The following is a 17892-nucleotide window of genomic DNA, read 5'->3' as shown; positions in this document are numbered from 1 at the left end:
GTCACCATTTAATTCTCCCAAGTCAGACAGGCTTTCGGGTTAGTGAAAACAAGGTTTTCCATCCTGGGCTGCAGTGTGACCAGCCAGGGCTCAGTAGGCATGCTTGTGACGACCTCGCACACTTCCCAGTTCCCCACCTCCAATGGCGGCCAGGGTCTCCAGCCTGCTTAAGCGCTCCAAGCTTCTTCCAAGAACTTCTTCTAGCCGAGTGCGTAACACCTGGGCCCCTTCCAGTTCCACCTGCAGAGTTCGGTCTCTCTCAGAGCTGATTAAACATGCCACATGGAAGGAAAATGGATTAGCTATCAACTGTAAGGAGCTGCTTCCAAAGAGCCACCAGTGCCACTCCAGGCCATGAGACTTTCTAAGTGCTCGTTCTCCAGAACACATAACAAATGAATGCAGTCTTCTGTTGAGGTATGTGTGTTCACTGCCGGTAGAGTAGCAAGCCTGCTTTTTAAAAAATTGTCCTTTCAGGAGAGATTCTGGACCAATCCCACATAAAATTATAGCTCCTAGGAGGATTGATCTCACACTCCTATAGCCCACATCAGAGAAACTGCATTATTTGAAAGTTTTAGCTTGTGAAAAGTGAAACAAAGTGAAGCAAGACTGGCCTGAGCAGGACTGCTATTGAGGACATCTACTTTCTCATTTGTAACCAAATGTGTGACAGTGCGCTGCAAAAGACGTCAGCTCACAAAGACCCCAGATCCAGAAGCTCTTAAAAGGTAACGAAAGCAACTGACCCTGTCATACATTTCCTCTGATTCATGTTCCTGAGGTGAAAAGAAAACATTTTAAAAATCCAGTAAGAAATTAAAAGTGAATAATAAAAAAAATTTAAAAAAAGCAGAAGAGAAAAAGGAGCTAGGCAGAAAGGAAAAATGAAAAAATAAAATGAAGGGAATATAAAATTAACCAGGAAGATATAATATACACAACCAAACTGAAGAAGCCCAAGGAAATGTATTAATAATGATGGCTACCAATAGTTCTGGGGGGGATACAGGCCATCACAAAGGAGTGTTTTTTCTTCAGCATTATGCAATGGTTTTAAAGTGAATACCAACATTCTTTATAACCTTACTTACAAAATAGAACAACTTTTAAGAGGGCATGAAGCAGAAAAGAAAGGAACATACACCGAGTGCTTGTTAAATGCAAGGTGTTGTTTTAGATACATACCTGTCTTCTCAATCTCTGCAAAAGCTATAAAAATATACACTGTTCCTAACTTAAGAGCTAGACAGGGAGGCTCAGCGCACTCCACATAAAAATGACAAATTGAATAGCTCTTTCTCTCCTTTTTGGCATAAGCACCTGTACTTAGAAGAAAAGAAACAAAAAGAAAAAAATAAAAGGAACAAAGCATTTTTAAAAAAGGGCAAAGTCACCCTCTTACCTCTCTGGATGGGCGTGGAACTTCACCAGACTGCTGTAGAGCTGTCTCTCCGCTTGGAGGGCCTCATTCAGTCGACTCCGTTCATCTACTAATCCTTCTAGCATCAGCAGCAACTACAGAAAGAGAAGCAACATGCAAGCAGCAGGGAGACAGAAAACCACAATTAGTCCTGAGAAAGAGACAAAAAAGAATGCATTAGCACATGGAATGACTAAAACCACCTCACTACGTTATTATGTAAGCTTCTTGCAGTATTTCACAGTTTTCAAATTAATGTCATAGTCACTGCAGTTTGTATTTTTTTTTAAATCCTTAAGGCCAAAGTCACACAAATAAGCAAGAACAAAAAAGGGAGAAAAAAGCCAGAAGTATAGGAAAGACACTAAGAAAATGAAGTGCAAGCAAGAAAGGATGAGTTAGAGGGAAACACAAGATAGCAAATCTCCAGTGTTTATTTAGTCAATATTTATTAAGCACCTTCTAGGCAATAGGCTTTGTTCAGTTCTAGGAAAAACTTACTCTCCAGCATGGGAGACAGACACTCATCAAGTATCACCGTGAGCGACAATATGTGCTATAAAGACAATTATCTATGATAATGCGTAACTGGCAGAGACCTGTGTAGGACACAATTACAAGTGAGATTGGAACAAGGCGAGTAGTGAGAGAGCAAGGACGAGGAAATTGTTTTTTTTTAAAGTTTGACACTGAAAAGGTCAGACACAGGATGGACACAAGTTTTGTTTTGCTTCTTTTTTATTTAATTGGGATGGATCTGAATGTGGCTAAATCAAGGCAGATGAAGATTCTGCTGAGAGGGAGGTGACAGACATGAGAGCGAGGAATATCACTGCTCATTTTAGAACTACGAACACCAGACAGCAGTATCTGGCTGCTACAGACCCAGGTTCTGAATGAAATAGCATCAGCTAACCCCTCCATATGTAGTTATTCTACTTCACAGGTTTTCTAGCGTTACCAAAAAAAAAAAGTTTGTATTGTAATAACTTACCTGTTGTCTTCGGTTTCCTGAAATTTCTTGATCCTGCGATTCTACTGAAGCAACTTTTTCCCGAAGAAGTAAGACTTCCTGGGTCAAGCGCTCCACAGCTGGAATGTCTTCAGGATCAACCAGCTGCATTTGCAGGTCCTAGAGGTCAAAAAATAAGTACAGATGTAAACATAGTAATGAAAACACTATTGAGGAGCTAAGGGAAATTCTCTTGAGAGAGCCCACCATACTTTCAAGTGAGAGACAAGCACTGGGCAAGGGGCTCACTATATCCATATTTTGTTTGAAGGAGCCCTACAGGTACTGTGCACTGCAAACATTTCCAAAGGTCTATGAAAAGCTCTGAACGACCTTTATGAGGTCTTCTTTTATCTGCATGTTTCTGGTCAGCGACTCCAGATCAGCAGCCTGCACCTGCAGCTCTTCTTCTTGCACAGCTATCATGGACTGAAGGGCAGAAAGTTCTATCTGGAAAGGGAAAAAATTGCACAGTCAGTGCAGAGAAAACAATACCTGTCACATTTACAACTCAGTATCACATCACTGGCAACCAATAATGCAAGTGAGAACCTGAACAAGAATGGTATACCACTATATCAATTAACATAGCCACGTGGTACGGTACCAAAGGGCACATTCTGAGCAGCTGTAATGTTTTTAATGTTTGTTATGATATATAAATGTTTATCGTTAGCAGTAAACAAAGTTTCTGTTTATGTAAATACTTCAGTTAATAGATGAAAACACGATACAATTCAATGGCTCCACTTTGCAACTCTTCAACAATTTAAAAAGCCATCAAGCAGCCAGGACTGCTTACATTATCAGAGATCACCAAACACAACATGCTTCCTGGTGAGAAACATGTTTCGCATCTATGAAGAAACCTTACCAAAGATTAGCATTCTAAGGTTTACACTTTAGAGCTGGATCTTGTTTCCCTCACCAGAATGACAAACACCAATCAGGACAAAGTTCACTAAAAATCCTAAGAACCATGCCTACCAACATGTCCTGGGTGCTCACCATGACCCAGGCACACGATAACTGCTTTCCTTTTAGTTATTTTGATAAGCCTGGTGATCTGGCTCCCATCTACTTCTCCCACTTGAGTATCTGCTACTTTATTCCTCATTCATGACCCTCTGGCCATACTAGACTTTTTCTTTTCCTGGACACCTGAATTTGTTTTGAGTTGGGGTCTTTATGCCTATTACCTCCCTGGCCCAAAACCTTGCCAACAGCTGCCTTTTCTTATTCTTGGGTACCAATTTGTATCATGTACTCAAGGAAGAGGCCCTTTTTGGCCATTCTGTCTAAAGCGATCCCTGTCTATGCTATGTCCTCATATCATTTATTATAATCTGTAATTATAATATTATGTACCTGTTTGTTGCTTTTCCCCTAGTAGAAATTACATGAGCTCAGAGGGAGCTGGCTGAGTTCGCGCACCACTTCATCCCTAGCGCTAGCCCTTGCTTAGAGATGGTACCTATGTATCTGACGAATGAACAGCAACCCTATGGGTAACCACTCTCCAATTCACAGATAAGGTGACTTCTTCTATGCCTCAGTTTACAGATGAGATGATTAATGAAGACAGAAAATAAGAAAATAAATCATAGAATGTGTAAGCAGTAAACTCAGAGTGAACTCAGGGAAACAGGCTCAGGCCACTAGGCCTAGTGTCTTCCTATAAGGACATCCATGTAGTCTTTATAGTAGTGACAAGCTATTTTAAGTATAAACATTTTATTTTATTTTTTTTATTTTTTATTTATTTTTATTTATTTATTTATTTATTTTTATTTATTTTTTTCCCTCAGGTTACATTGCAAACTTTATTGATCATTTACATATCTGTGTTTCCGCAATATCACAATTCGTGCATTTATACATATTTTTTTTCAACAAATAATACACTGCATATATTCTTCTTAGTGGTTAATTGCTGTACAAGATGCAGACTTGTGATCCTACTTACAAACACCATTAGAAAAAATCATTCTATTCATTAAGAGAATGCAACTATATATCTATCCCAACCACTTTGAATACACAGATACAAAATGGACATTCATAGTTTTACCCCAATTTTTTTTTTTAAGTTCCGTTGTTCAATATTATAGGTGTGTAAACTCAGCAAAATATTCTAAAAGAGTACAGAAGCCCATAATAGCATTGGGTCTTCTGTTTAATTGGCAATGTCAGAAATTATTGACGTGAGTCCCCCACAGCTCAACATAACAACATGGCTTTACTTCCTATAGTATAAATATTTTAAAGAATTATTTTAAGAAAAAATTTAAAATACTAGGCAGGACAGGTAAAGACAGACAGTGTATAGGTCAACTTAAGGTATAACTAACCTTCTTATAGGAAATAATACCTCTTGTTCTTAAACATATAAAATTTAAATTATAAGCAGTAAAATTTTTACTTGTATATCTTCTAATTCTACCAAAGCTTTTAATATCTTCATATGCTTATGATTTAATAGGTTGGACAATTTCTACCTTTCCTTCCACACTGAAGGACCTCAGTTACTGGAACCCCTGAACTTTTTCTAGTTTGTTTTTTTGTTTATTTATTTATTTATTTTGTGGTACCAGGGATTGAGGACCTTGCATTTGCCAGGTAAGTGCTTATTCTACTGCACTATCTCTCCAGCCCTCTAGTTCTTTCTTTCTTTCTTTCTTTTTTATTTTTAAATTTTATTTTAAAGAGAGAAAAACAATAAAACCAGAGTTTCAAAACATGATAATAGGAGCTCACCAATGGCCAATACATTGTGTACTGTTATCTTCAAAGTAGTTGCTTAGATTATAAGACAGAGGTGGGCAGTTGAAAGGATAAAATTAAGCAACAGTTAAATATCATTCATTCAAAAATACCTATTTATAGACCTTGCAGTTTTATGATCCTGAAAATACAGGTCAGAACCCAAAAGAAATATTACTGTATGAACAAAACAGACACATCTTGTGGAAGCTAAAACATTTGATATTTGTAACCAGCTAACTGCCGGGGAGATAGCTTAGTAGAATAAGCACTTGCCTATGACTAGCTGTGACTAGCTAACTGATAAAGCAAAACCAAAAAAAAAAAAGGAGAGATGAACTAGGGGATTTTCAAATCAGCATTTTTAAAAATACCATACACTCTCATGTCCTCAAAACTGAGTCACACAATCCAAGTCTATTTGTAAGGAAAAACATAGTAATGAAATGAAGAGGTGCAGTAAGACAATTAGGTTCAAATATGAACCCCCAGGTTTTATACCACAGATCAATATAAAAAGGTAGAACAGGGCTGGCAAGATAATTCATCAGTCTAAAGTGCCTGCTTAGGCAAGCTTAGGCAGGCGCAGGGGACCACGGCTTGCTCCCCAGCACCACAAGTCACCCGCCAGTCTTGCCCCCAGGGTGGGCTGAACAGGCCAAAAAAAAAAAAAAAAAAAAAGAAAAAGAAAGGTAAAACAAAACAAAAGAATTGAGCTAGCTAAACTTAAGTTAGGAACTCATGACACTGACTGACCCTCTAAAACAGACACCACAGTGCACATAAGTTTTTAATTTTACTCCTAAATTCTGCACTGTAGCCCTGAATGTCTTCTCTGTCATAGCTGGACATGTAACTAGCTCTATGGTGAAGACTGAGGAAGGGATTCTCTTTTAGGAAAACTATTCAAATTCTACTGATAGAAAAAACTAAGGCATAACATGGGAAAAACATGTGCTCCAGGAAATAACTTTTTAGGAAATATGAGGAGTCATAAAAGACTGGAGTTTACAGTCTCAGCTTCAGCATTTATTAGTTACATGACTACTCTTCACCCTACATTACTGAATGTTCTAGCTTTCTCATCTATAAACTGGAGCCAATGCAACATATTTTATGTAGCTTTGTGAACACAGGCCCGAGTTTATAAAAACGTGGCACAATGCACGCACATAATGAGCAATCAATAAACACTATTGTTATTATGAACTTATTTCTAAATTCTAATTCATGGGTGCTCTATCATAATTCTAAGCAGGAGTTATTAATTCATGGGTGCTCTATCATAATTCTAAGCAGGAGTTATAAGTAATTCTTTTTTTCATAAATGCTTTACATTGTTATTCTAATTAATAATGGGTAGATAAGCTGTTTTTTTTTTTTTTTTTAGTAGTTAAAAAGTTTCAATGGTCCCAATCCATAAAAACAAGAGTATGCTATTGAGAAAAAATACATAAAGTCATTTATGTTTCTCCAAAACAGCAAAAGACATATCTTGCATTTGGGCTGAGATTATTATACTTGAAGAATAAGATATAAACTATTTCGAAAGAAAAAATAGGATTTAGAAATTAACCTTGACTAGAAAACTCACCTGACTTTCTCTTTGCTTTTTAGTCATGAGTTCAAGCTCCTCTCTGGCGTTGCTAAGTTCCTTCTCCAGCTCTGCAACTGTGTCCACATCTCCTAAAATGAACAAGTAGTGCTTGTTCTAATCACTAACTGCGTGATGAGAACAACACATCCCAGCAGCAGGTACTCTTCTCTGTAGCATTGTTTGTAATAGCAAAGTGCTGCCATCAACTTAGGTGCCATAGAGAACAGATGAAATCCGCTACAGTGTGTTCACACAATAGACCCCTCTATGTAGCTAGGGAAAAAGAATGAGGAATGTGTTTACCAGTTTATATGGAGTGATTTGAAGATACATTTAAGTAAAACAGCTAAGTTCAGCAGATTATTAGAAGGAGGAAAACACACACATACACATTACATGTATGTATATATGAAGCATCTGCTTTTGTCTGAAAAAAAAAAATACACAGGGAGGATAACCCAAAATTGATACTGGTAACCTGCAAGACAAAAGGAGAAATAAAAAGGTAGAAAAGTAGCTGGGATTTGACTATGCTTTTCTATATTTGATTTTTTTTTTAAGATTTATTTATTTATTTGGTACAGGGTCTTGCTACACAGCTCAGACCCAGTGGTCCTCCCATTTCAGCTTCCCCGGTGCTGGGATTACAGATGTATGCCACCATGCCCGGTTTCATCAGCCGGCATGGTACACAGCCAGCACTGCATGTCATACTGGGGATCAAACCCAGGTCCTTGTGCTTGCCAGGCAGGCGCTTAAGACTGCAAAGCTATCTCCCCAGCCTATATTTGATTTTTAAATTGTGTTACATACTTGCTCTACTGAAGGAGATAATTAACTCAAATAATTTTTTGTTGTTGTTAGAGATAGGTCTTGCTATGTAATTCAAGCTGGCTTTGAACACATTTTGTAGTCCAAGCCTGCCTCAAACTCACAGCAATCCTCCTGCCTCAGCCTCCTGAGTGGTGGGATTATTGGTGTGCTCCACCACACCTGGACTAATTTTTGAACTTAGTACATACAACTTTTTAAAAATTCACTGCAAACTCTATTCACTTAAAAGGAGCAAATGACACCCATACAGCAAGGAACACATCATATGCCCAAATCTTAGTTTAAAATGTTATCACTGATTAAAAGAATCAAGGAGCTTCATCCATTAATAGTTGGTTGCACAGCTAACATTAGTGTAATAAAAGACAATCATAGCATCACATAGTGCCAAAAACTAGGGGAAAAAACTGTTAAGAAAACAGATAAAGGACAGAGAAAGAATTTAAAGAAGTTTTTACTGTCCTGATTTGGGCATCAATTAGAAGAACAACAGAAGGGCAGGCCATCTGGCCAGATAGCTCAGCGGACTAAAGCACCTGCTTAGGCAGAGTGCAAAGGCACTCCGGCCAGGGTTCAATCCCCGGAGTGCTGTGCCAGCCCTTTCCCTGGGGCATGCTGAGACAGCACTTGAGACTGGGTGTGATGGCGCACATCTGTAATCCCAGTGCTTGTGAGGCTGAAAACAGGAGAATCACTTTGAGTCTGGTCTACGTAGTGAGACCCTACAGACCCTGTACCAAATACATTTAAAAAATATAAAATAAAAAAAAATTTTTTTTAGAAGAGCAACAGAAATAGATAAGTGATTTCCAAAGACATGATCCATACTGAAACTAACTAAAATTGAGGTGGCGAGATAGGAAATACAGCTCTGTACTATACAGAGAAGAAACTTCAGTGGATTAAGGAGCCTGCAAGCAGGCGCAGGGGTAGGGCTTTGATCCTCAGGCCTGCCGTGCTGACCCCGCCCCTGGGGGCACGCTGAAATGAATGGCAATTGAGACTCGGCATGGTGGCGCATGCCTGTAATCCCAGCTCTTGGAAGGTTGTAATAGGAGAATCACTATGAGTCCGATCTAGTAGTGTGACCCTGAACACCCTATAGACCCTTCCCTAAAGTACAGAAAAAAAAAAAAAGAAAGAAATTTCAGAAATATGAAAACCATTCTCAATAGCATAAAAGTTGGTGTAGGCAAGGTCAGAGGATGTTAAAGCCACTAACCATTAGGAAACACAACTGTCAATATCTCAAGATATCAGCTGGCAGATCACTCACTAATTTTTGTTTGTTTGCTCGTTTTTGGGACTGGGCATCAAACTCAGGACCCTGAGCTTGCCAGGCAGGTGGTGGCCACTGAGCTAAATCCCCAGCCCCACTTATTAACTATAAAGGGAAAAATAAATCTTTAAAGTGAAGAGATCTTGCAGATGCAGTGTAACCTTAACCAAATAAGTAAGCTTAATATCACCAAGGATGATATAAACTTATTAACAGGCCCTGACATGAGGTACTCTAAGGCATTACCCATGTGGTATTTTTTTTGCCGAAGACATTTAACCTGAACTTAACCATGAGGAAACAATCAGAGCCACACTGAAGCACTTTAATTTCTTTTTTTTTTTTTTTTTCGCAGAACCAGGGATTGAACTCAGGCCTCTGTGCTTGCCAGGGAAGTGCTTATTCCACTGAGCCATCTCCCTGGCCCCAAGAACTTTAATTTCTTAAATTTTTGATTCTTAAAAATTCCCAATGTCACAGAAGACAACAAGGGTATAAAATCATTCTAAATCAAAGAAACCTAAAGAGACATGACATTGTAGTAAATGTATGATCCCTGAGGTGGGGGATTTGGGAGCCAAGACACGGACGAAACTATTGGAAACGTTATTGAGACAAGAGCAACTTTGAATACAGACTATAAATTAGATACTAAGACAGCATAAAGGTCAGACTGCCTGAGGAGGATAAATGTTATTGACATGTAGGGAAACAGTGCTGTCCTTAAGAATGCTTCACGGACGTGTTTGCGGATGGCATGTCATGACGTCTATGTGAAATACTCCAGCAGTTCAGGAAGAACATGTGTACACGCACATACAGAAATAACGTGCGTGTGACAAAAACATGCACAACTGACAGATGCTAACACAAATGTACATGGCTTTTCATTGTCAGTTATAATCTATAGTTTTAAAATTTCCAAAATAAAAAATTAGAGAAAATTATGATTTTTTTAAAAAAAGACAAATATAAGGGGCCGGGGAGATAGCTCAGTAGAATAAGTGCTTGCCTGGCAGGGACAAAGGTGGAGTTCAATCCCCATTCCATCAAAAAAAAAAAAAAAAAAAAAGGGCTGGAGAGATGGCTCAGTGGTCTAAAGCACCTACTTAGAACAAGCTCGGCAAAGCATCTGGGACCGCGGTTCCATCCCCCAGCACTGAGCCATCTCACCAGCCCAGCACCTTTTTAATGATCATGAGTCTATGCTTGCTAAACTCCCTGAGACGTAATGTCCTTAAGGCTGTCCTAAGCAGCAATCTTTGTCTCAGAGACTCCAGCCAAGGTACCCACTTGATACATCCCACCAGGCACAGAATTTGGTTCTCTTTAGGGAGTCCAAGCCCTGAAACCAACACTTAAGATAAACCTTAGATTGGCAAATAGTGCAATGTGTATTGCTCATCCCTTCTAACACCATAATGTAAGTGATATCAAGTCCCAGGGACCATCCCCAGCCTTGAGAAACATTCAGAAGCTGTCAGTTTTATGAGGCTTGCTGTGCATGCTTGGAAGCACTACATCGGGCATTTCTGACTCCTCCTAAAGCTATCTTAAAAAGGGAATTAGGATGCAACTTCCCTGCACCAAATTATGAACCTAGAGCACTAAGATTGATCACAGATACAAGGTTAGGTCAAAAAAAAAAAAAAAACAAGGTAAGGTCAATTCTTAGAAATGATGTACTTCCAGCCTTTCAGGGCAATTCAGATTTATTCTTCCATGACCTATTAACACAGAAAGACAAGAAAGCAAAAGCAGAAGGTCTCTTCATGAAATAAAACTTGCTACTTACCTAACGTGGACCTTGGGACACTGACGTCCTCTTTAGCAGTCAGTGAAGTGCTGTCTCTGGAGGGTACTTGCATTGACCCCTAAAAATGGGAAAAAGTGGGGAATTTAGGAAGATTCAGGAACTATAAGCACAATGACAGGACTCAGAATATTCTCTTATACAATTTGAATTACAATTATTAGACTTCTATGAAGCTGAAACATATTAAACTGAAATACAAGAAGAGACTGCAGTCAACATAAAAGTCTCCACGAGGCAACAGTTCTTACGTGGTCAGTCTGCTCTCCAAAAGGAGGGCCGATGGAGGTGACTTCTGCTTGTTGGTTTGAGATGAGTGCTTGGGCCATCATGAGCTCCTTGGCTCCGAAATACTGGCGAAGGGCCTGTAATTCTGAATTTCTTTCCATCAGAGCTTGCATGATCTTCTCAGAAGCAGCCTAGTAAGAAGAAATCACAAATAAAATCAGAAAGACACCACAGTAAAATAACCACTTACAAAAAGCCGCTAGGGCCTTAAGAAATAGTTTCCATGCTTTGGGTTTAAAAAGAAAAACTGGCAAGTAATGGTAAGGTTTCTCACAGGCACTATGTTAAAAAAAAAAAAAAACAGTAAAATATCTATTGTAAATCAAACAATCTGAAACAGTAACTGCTAGAACTCAATCAGAGGAAGGAGTCAGGATTCTGGTTTAAATTGAGAAACACCTCTTTATCTAGCTGTTGCTTTAGCCTGGACTGCTCTTCACTCAAACATGTTTATGGTCTAATGCCTTCAGGTAACCTCATCAGATTGGCCTGCCCTGTACTTCCTGTCTAAAGTAGCAAACTCATAGATCAAAGGACACAAGTGTTCACATATAAGATTAGAAAATTGGGGGAACCTAAAAATTTCCTCTCCCTGTATTTTTCTCCTGCACCTAGCAAATGAGGGCTGATGGAGGCAATGTATATTCCCTAAGGCCAACTTAGTGCTGAATTCAGAACAATGTTATCAATGTATAGCACATAATGGGCACGTGTCAATTACTCAGATAAGCATCTTTATTAGACCACAGGGTCAAGAAAATCTGAACTTCAAAATTGCTGAAGCCAATTTGTTCCATTTCAAATATCACAGTTTTCTAAGACAGATGATAGCACAATAAAGGAAAGATCTAGAAAACTACTCATGATTATCAATGCATAGAAATTCTGAATTTAATAAGAGCATCTGGACAAGCTACATAAATTATTGGAGATAAAAATGATGAATTGGAACTGTATCAACTATATCACAGCACCAACTGACTCAAGGGAGAAATACTAATTTTTGAATGAACAGCTAAGGCCTTCTAATTTCTAAGAAAAGCAAAAATTTCATTTTCAGCAAATAAAATTTGGGCTCTTCAGAAATTTGAACACAATAATTTAGAGGCATGAGTATATTATGAATGTCTATTAGTAAAAGTTTACAGAACTTACAGGAAAACGCACACCTTGGTCTGCCTCGCATGGAACACTTTGCCCATGCACTGCTTTTAGCCTAGCCCTCCCAGGTGCTGCGGTCTATGAGCAGCACCACTGGCCCCTGCAAGCTCAGGAGAAATGCGGGTTCTTGTGTCCTCCTTTCTACCTCCCGGAGAGAGCTCAGAAGTCTATGTGTTACCATTCAGCTGATTCTTCTGCATCTAAAATAAGACTGATTCTTTCAAATCATAGAGATTAAAATGACATCTCAATGCCTCGTTAGCCTCTTGCCAAAGACACAAATGATTTGGAACAATGTTGTGTTCTACAAGCAATTCCTGAAGCAAGTGGCAGGATGCATGTGACAAAATGTGTATAACTTTAGTGGGCCAGAAAATTAGAATAGTTGAATAGAACCATCCATAATATACAGAGACAGAGTAGATATAATGGCAAACAGCACTGGCAGATAAGAATCCAGTTTCTTCTAAACTGACTAGGGGCACTCATAGCTGGTCCTGAAGTGTAGTACAATTAGCCTCCTTTCGCCTGAGTGGGAAAAAAATACAAGAAAATGAGGAAAAAAACGAGACTTTCCTTCTGAAATAGTTATGTACCATTTTTGGACATTAACGTATCCCACGATATTGCAAGAGTATTTATTCTCATCATAACCTTTGAAAAATATGATTTTTTATTCCTCTAAAGGTAACTTGGATTTTATAAGAAATGAGAATCTATGTTAAGTGCCATTTTCCCAAATTTTGGCTATAAATATAAACTCTACTCTAGTCTTTGTAACTTAGAAACAAAAGTAAACCACTCCGTAACTCTAAAAATGATCAGAGCATTAAGAAAAAGAAAATGCACATAATATACTTAATGAATGCATTATTTAATCATGCTTCCAAAATGTGCAAAAAATCTTATAGATTTTGATATAAAACTGCAGCCCAGCTGATAACCAGCAGGGAGGACTACCGAGCTGACTACACATGACGTGCACATGGCCCAAGGGACACCTTCCGGGCTGTGCAGAGCCTTACTTGGCTGTCCTGCTCCCTGGTGCCCATGGACTGAAGCAGGCTCTGAATCTCCATTTCATGCTCCACAGCGTGCTTGTTCCGGTCACTGAGCAGGTCCTGCAGCATCCTCTCTTTCTGCTGCAGACGCTGGCACAGCTCCTCAGCTATTTCACTCTGCCCTGGTCCAAGTTTGCACAGCAGTGTTGCACTAAGATCCTAATGCGGAGAGAGTCACATAAATTTCTGGAAGAAAGAATTTCTTCCAGTATATATCAAAGGGCTTACAAGGAGCTATCACAGAAAAAAGAGCTGTGAAGTTTTGAGAATATCATGTGGTACTTATGTTTATTTTCCCAGATCTAGCATTGGCCTGTATGTGGAAGGCTGGAGGTACACATTCAGCAAATGAATACTACCAACAGAAACTTACACTGTTCTCCGAAGTAAGTCCTTTCTCCTATTTGCTCAGCGCACATAGCAACTAATGTTAGATGAGAACAATGGGATGCTCAGCTCATTTATTTCATTTATTATCTCCCCATTATAACTTTTTACTGGAAATACAAAATGATAAGCTAAAAAGAAAACTAAAAGCTGTAACGGCAGTCATGCAGGCCTTTATAGCAAGCACCACTACACGGCAGGTAGAATTCTGGAGCCATACAGTCTCGGCCGAACACTGGCTCTGCCACTTACTCAGCCGTTACCTGAGGCAAACTTACTTCAGAGGTCTGTTTCCTTGTCTGTAAGACAGGGATAACAGTGTGCCCCTCATAACCGTGGGAGGACTCAGTAAGTTGCTACCCATTAAGCTCTTAAAATAGTACCTAAACCAGCATAAGCACCATAAATAGTAAAGGTCAGTAATCATATTGTAGATATGTTTTTTTAGATCTAATTATTTCTCACATAACTTTTGTTTTTAGTATCAGGAACTGAACTCAGGACCTTGTGCTTGCCAGGCAGGCACTGTGTCCCTGAGCTCTATCCCTGGATTCACATAACTTCTCTGAGAAAGATAACTGTCATCTAAAATTTATTGGGGGGGGGGTTCCCAGTGAAAATCAATCATTTCTCCAAGTACACAGTGTTTTTAAAGACTTGGCTCACTGGCCACCTAGACCTAAGGAGGCCTAATACAAGGCTAAGATTATCTAACCACTAAGCCAACTGTATTTAAATTAGCTTGTCTTGCCTCCACTTCTTTGTTTCTGTCATGCAAAGATGTTTGTAACTGCTGAATAATACTCTCTTGTTCCTTCTGCCAAAGGCTAAACTTGGTTTCCATTTCTTCTTTCAGCCACTGGAGGTTCTGACAGCTAGTAGTTAGTTGTTCCACCTCGAGGCCTTTGGCCCTCAAGAGACTCTCCATACTCTACAGTCACAAAGAGAAAAACCACAAGTCAAGGCACAACCACGTCCCTCAGGATACACAAGAGATCAGACAGACCTGTAAATTGTCACCTATCAACTTTTTCTGCAAGAGGCAAAAATTTAGCATCTAATCTCCTATACCTATCTATTTTGTATTTTTAGGAACTTTTACCTAGATGGTGAAGAGAGAAATGTAAGCATATGATAAAATGATGCACTATGGAAGAATTACTTTCTCTACAGAGAAAGCAAATAATGTCCTTAGAAGTTGACAGATGATTACATACATAAGTCTATAGCAAGTACACAACAAAGAGTCTAGAGTAAATACTAATAAAGTAAGTATTCTTTTTTTTTTTTTTTTTGGTGGAACCAGGAATTAAAGTAATCTAATAGGCCAATACAGGGACATGGATATAATATTAATGAGAAAAACACAGTAACTGGACCCAGGCAATACTTATACAAAAATGCATGTAAGTGTGGGTGTGTATCTATAGAAAAGATTAGAAATAAACTAGAAGTACATAACTAGATATCAATATTCATTGATTCTGCCACAAAGCTCATAACATAAAAGAAAACAGAAGTGGTAAAATCTCTTAGTTCAAAGTCTACAATGATGGAACTCATGAGTACTATTTTTATTTGTACTGTTTTTCTTATAAAAGAAAATATTCTAGTTTTCAGAAAATGATGGAAAAGGCTAATGCTTCAAACTTCGTATGTAAGTAAAAGAAGCAGCAATCAACGATAGCTTTTGCTCGTACCTGCATGGTAGCTTCGTTGGAAGAGAGGACACCGCGCAGTCTCTCTAAGTCATGATCTCGCTCTCTTACAGCAAGATGAAGCTGACGCAGCTCTTTGTCTTTTTCTTCGAGAGCACAGAACTTTTCATCTATTGCCCGCTGTCAGGAAAATAAGGGTCCTAAACTTTAAAAGGTTCACCACCCTCATCACCCTTGTTCAAAACTTTAAAAGATTGAAATTCAAAGTATGAGGGAATAGAAAACCAAAACCCCAAAGTGAAAATTAAGTGGACACAAATTTTAATAATATGCAGAGAGAGCGCGGGGGAACAAAATCGTGCTACATACCTCTACAGCAACAGCTCTATCTTGTATTCGCTGCCGAAGCTTCTCAATCAACATTTCATTTGCTTCAAGAGTTTTGTCTGAATTATCTCGATACTGTAGGAGCTCCTGAAATTCCTAAGAAGCCCACAAAATTTTTCTTCTATTTATTTATCCAATATCAACTGAATTCCTACATTTTGCCAACTACTTTGTTATTCAGCATAAAAAACAAGAATGATAATTTTTCTCAGGGGAAACAAGTCTAGCAGAGATAAGAGATATGTAAATTGTTAACTATCCTGCGATATCCCATTTACATAACACATAAAATTAACAATTTAGTCACATACACACTAGTATGCAAGTCAGCCAGCTGCAAGACCATAGGGTGTGTTGCCTGACTTGACCTAAAGGTGTCAGTAAAGGCCTTACAAAGGGGCACTAACTGCCACCAATCTTAAAGGACCAAGACTTCCCAAAGGCAGAGGTGCTGATGGTATATTGTGTATTAGAGGGGAGAAAGGCATACACAAAACTTTCATTCTAGCATTTGAATTATACCAACCAGTGTCATCTCCTACTAGACTGACAAAAAGTAACCAAATCTCTGTCTTCCCACTATTTACTATAAAACAATGTCTGACTCACAGAAGTACTTAGTAGCCATCTGCTGAATGCTACTTGTCATTTCAGTCCATTTGCTGTGTTTCTTACTTGCTGATCAGCACCTTATTCATGGACTATATTTTTTTCTTTTTCACTCTTCCTGATTTCCACTATTCAATGTGCTACTTGGAGCAAATATTCAGCACAGGTGACTAATACCTTAACAGACACTACAGAGCTTTTACAGAGATCGCGTAAGCTCACCTGAAGCAGCTGCTCTTTATGACTCAGACTATGGTTTAAGTGTTCGATGTTTCGCTCCTGTGTTTGAATCTCACTGTATTTTTCAGCCTCCAGTGTACGAAGCTGTTGGTTCTTACTCTGCAATTCTCCTTGTAAATGCTGCAAAGCTTTTCGCAATTCCTGAATTGAAATATTCACTTTTAAAAACAATCTAAAATTTAATTTGGTCATTAGATATAGCTATCTTAAAACTTTCAATACATAATGAAATATCATTAAAATTGCCACAGAAACATTACATAATAGGTAGAATTGAATATAGAAATCTATAAATGTGGGCGGAGGTAGGAAATAAGTTGGATTTATAGATTTTTTTTTTTTTTTTTTGAATTAAAAAATAGCTTTACTAAGCAGGACATGGCTCTACTACAAACCTAAATCCTTTAAAATAAGCTCAAGGACAGACTATTTCTAGCATCTTTTCTAAACAATTCGTGAAGGCTCTATCAATTCATTTTCTTAATTTGCCATATACAACATTGTTCTAATAATAAAATCAGTAATTTTTAAAGTAACTGTTACTTTAGATACTCTCCAAAGTATTTGCCATTTAGAATCTAGGACATGTTTCCCGTAAGTATACAACAAAAAGTTAAGAGTGTTTTCCATTCTCATTCTTCCATCATTCCTCAACCTTGCCAAGTCATCAAAATCTTAGTATTTCTAATGGAAATTCATAAATAATATTTAACCTTCAGAGTATTAAACAAAGGAGATTCTTCACAAATATGAATATTTTATAGCCAATGAAAGAAACCATCTGCAGTAAGACAAAACTCTAACTACTTGAAGGCAACAATATACAGTATGAACTCAATCACTGTTGAGTTCCTACAATCTTGTTCAGTGAAATTCTGAATCACTCCTGTTTTCTAATTATTTTTTATTCTCTTTGAAAAAGAGATAAAGGAACAGTACTAAAGTTATATATATATTTTAAAATTACATGGCTAATTCTCACGCCATTCCTTTGACCTTGGACATTCTTGCTCACTGGTCATACAGCTGACTTTTTTACCATCCTTCATGAAGCTTTCCTTGACTCCCTTTTTCAGCCCCTCTCCCAGAAATTCCTTTAAGACCTAAACACAACTCCTCAGTACTTACTCTCTAATTCTGTTCATGTGACTGTTCCTCATACTAAATTATAAGTAACTTAAAAGGAAAGAGTGTGTGGTATTTTCTAACAAATTTCCAGGATGCAGTCCAATATCCAACACATGAAACAAGCTTATAAATATTGGACTAAATTATATTTAGATTAAACAAATACTGTAATCAAGGGTTCTGGCTCAAAACCAAATGTCCTGATAAAAAGCAACTGTCAGGGCAAAGTCATCCCTGAGGGCTACAAAACGG

The 17892-nt window shown here is 38.2% G+C and overlaps 1 protein-coding gene across 2 annotated transcripts in view; it reads right to left on the bottom strand.

Annotated features, from left to right (window-relative positions):
• LOC101588206 (myomegalin) overlaps positions 1-17892 on the bottom strand; it is a 188613-nt gene that overhangs the window by 54650 nt on the left and 116071 nt on the right. For both annotated transcript variants that reach the window (XM_023706474.1, XM_012512690.2), the window contains 12 exons: positions 16495-16653; positions 15646-15759; positions 15319-15456; positions 14370-14549; positions 13196-13390; positions 10973-11140; positions 10704-10782; positions 6793-6884; positions 2769-2885; positions 2418-2555; positions 1406-1518; positions 138-265 (listed from right to left, as the gene is read on the bottom strand). In XM_023706474.1, coding sequence (XP_023562242.1) covers positions 138-265; positions 1406-1518; positions 2418-2555; positions 2769-2885; positions 6793-6884; positions 10704-10782; positions 10973-11140; positions 13196-13390; positions 14370-14549; positions 15319-15456; positions 15646-15759; positions 16495-16653 — 1621 coding nt within the window. The remainder of the gene's footprint in view (positions 1-137; positions 266-1405; positions 1519-2417; positions 2556-2768; positions 2886-6792; positions 6885-10703; positions 10783-10972; positions 11141-13195; positions 13391-14369; positions 14550-15318; positions 15457-15645; positions 15760-16494; positions 16654-17892) is intronic.

Source organism: Octodon degus, unplaced genomic scaffold, assembly GCF_000260255.1.
Source record: "Octodon degus isolate 3935 unplaced genomic scaffold, OctDeg1.0 scaffold00257, whole genome shotgun sequence".
Classification (NCBI taxonomy): domain Eukaryota; kingdom Metazoa; phylum Chordata; class Mammalia; order Rodentia; family Octodontidae; genus Octodon; species Octodon degus.
This window is presented reverse-complemented; position numbering and strand designations above follow the sequence as displayed.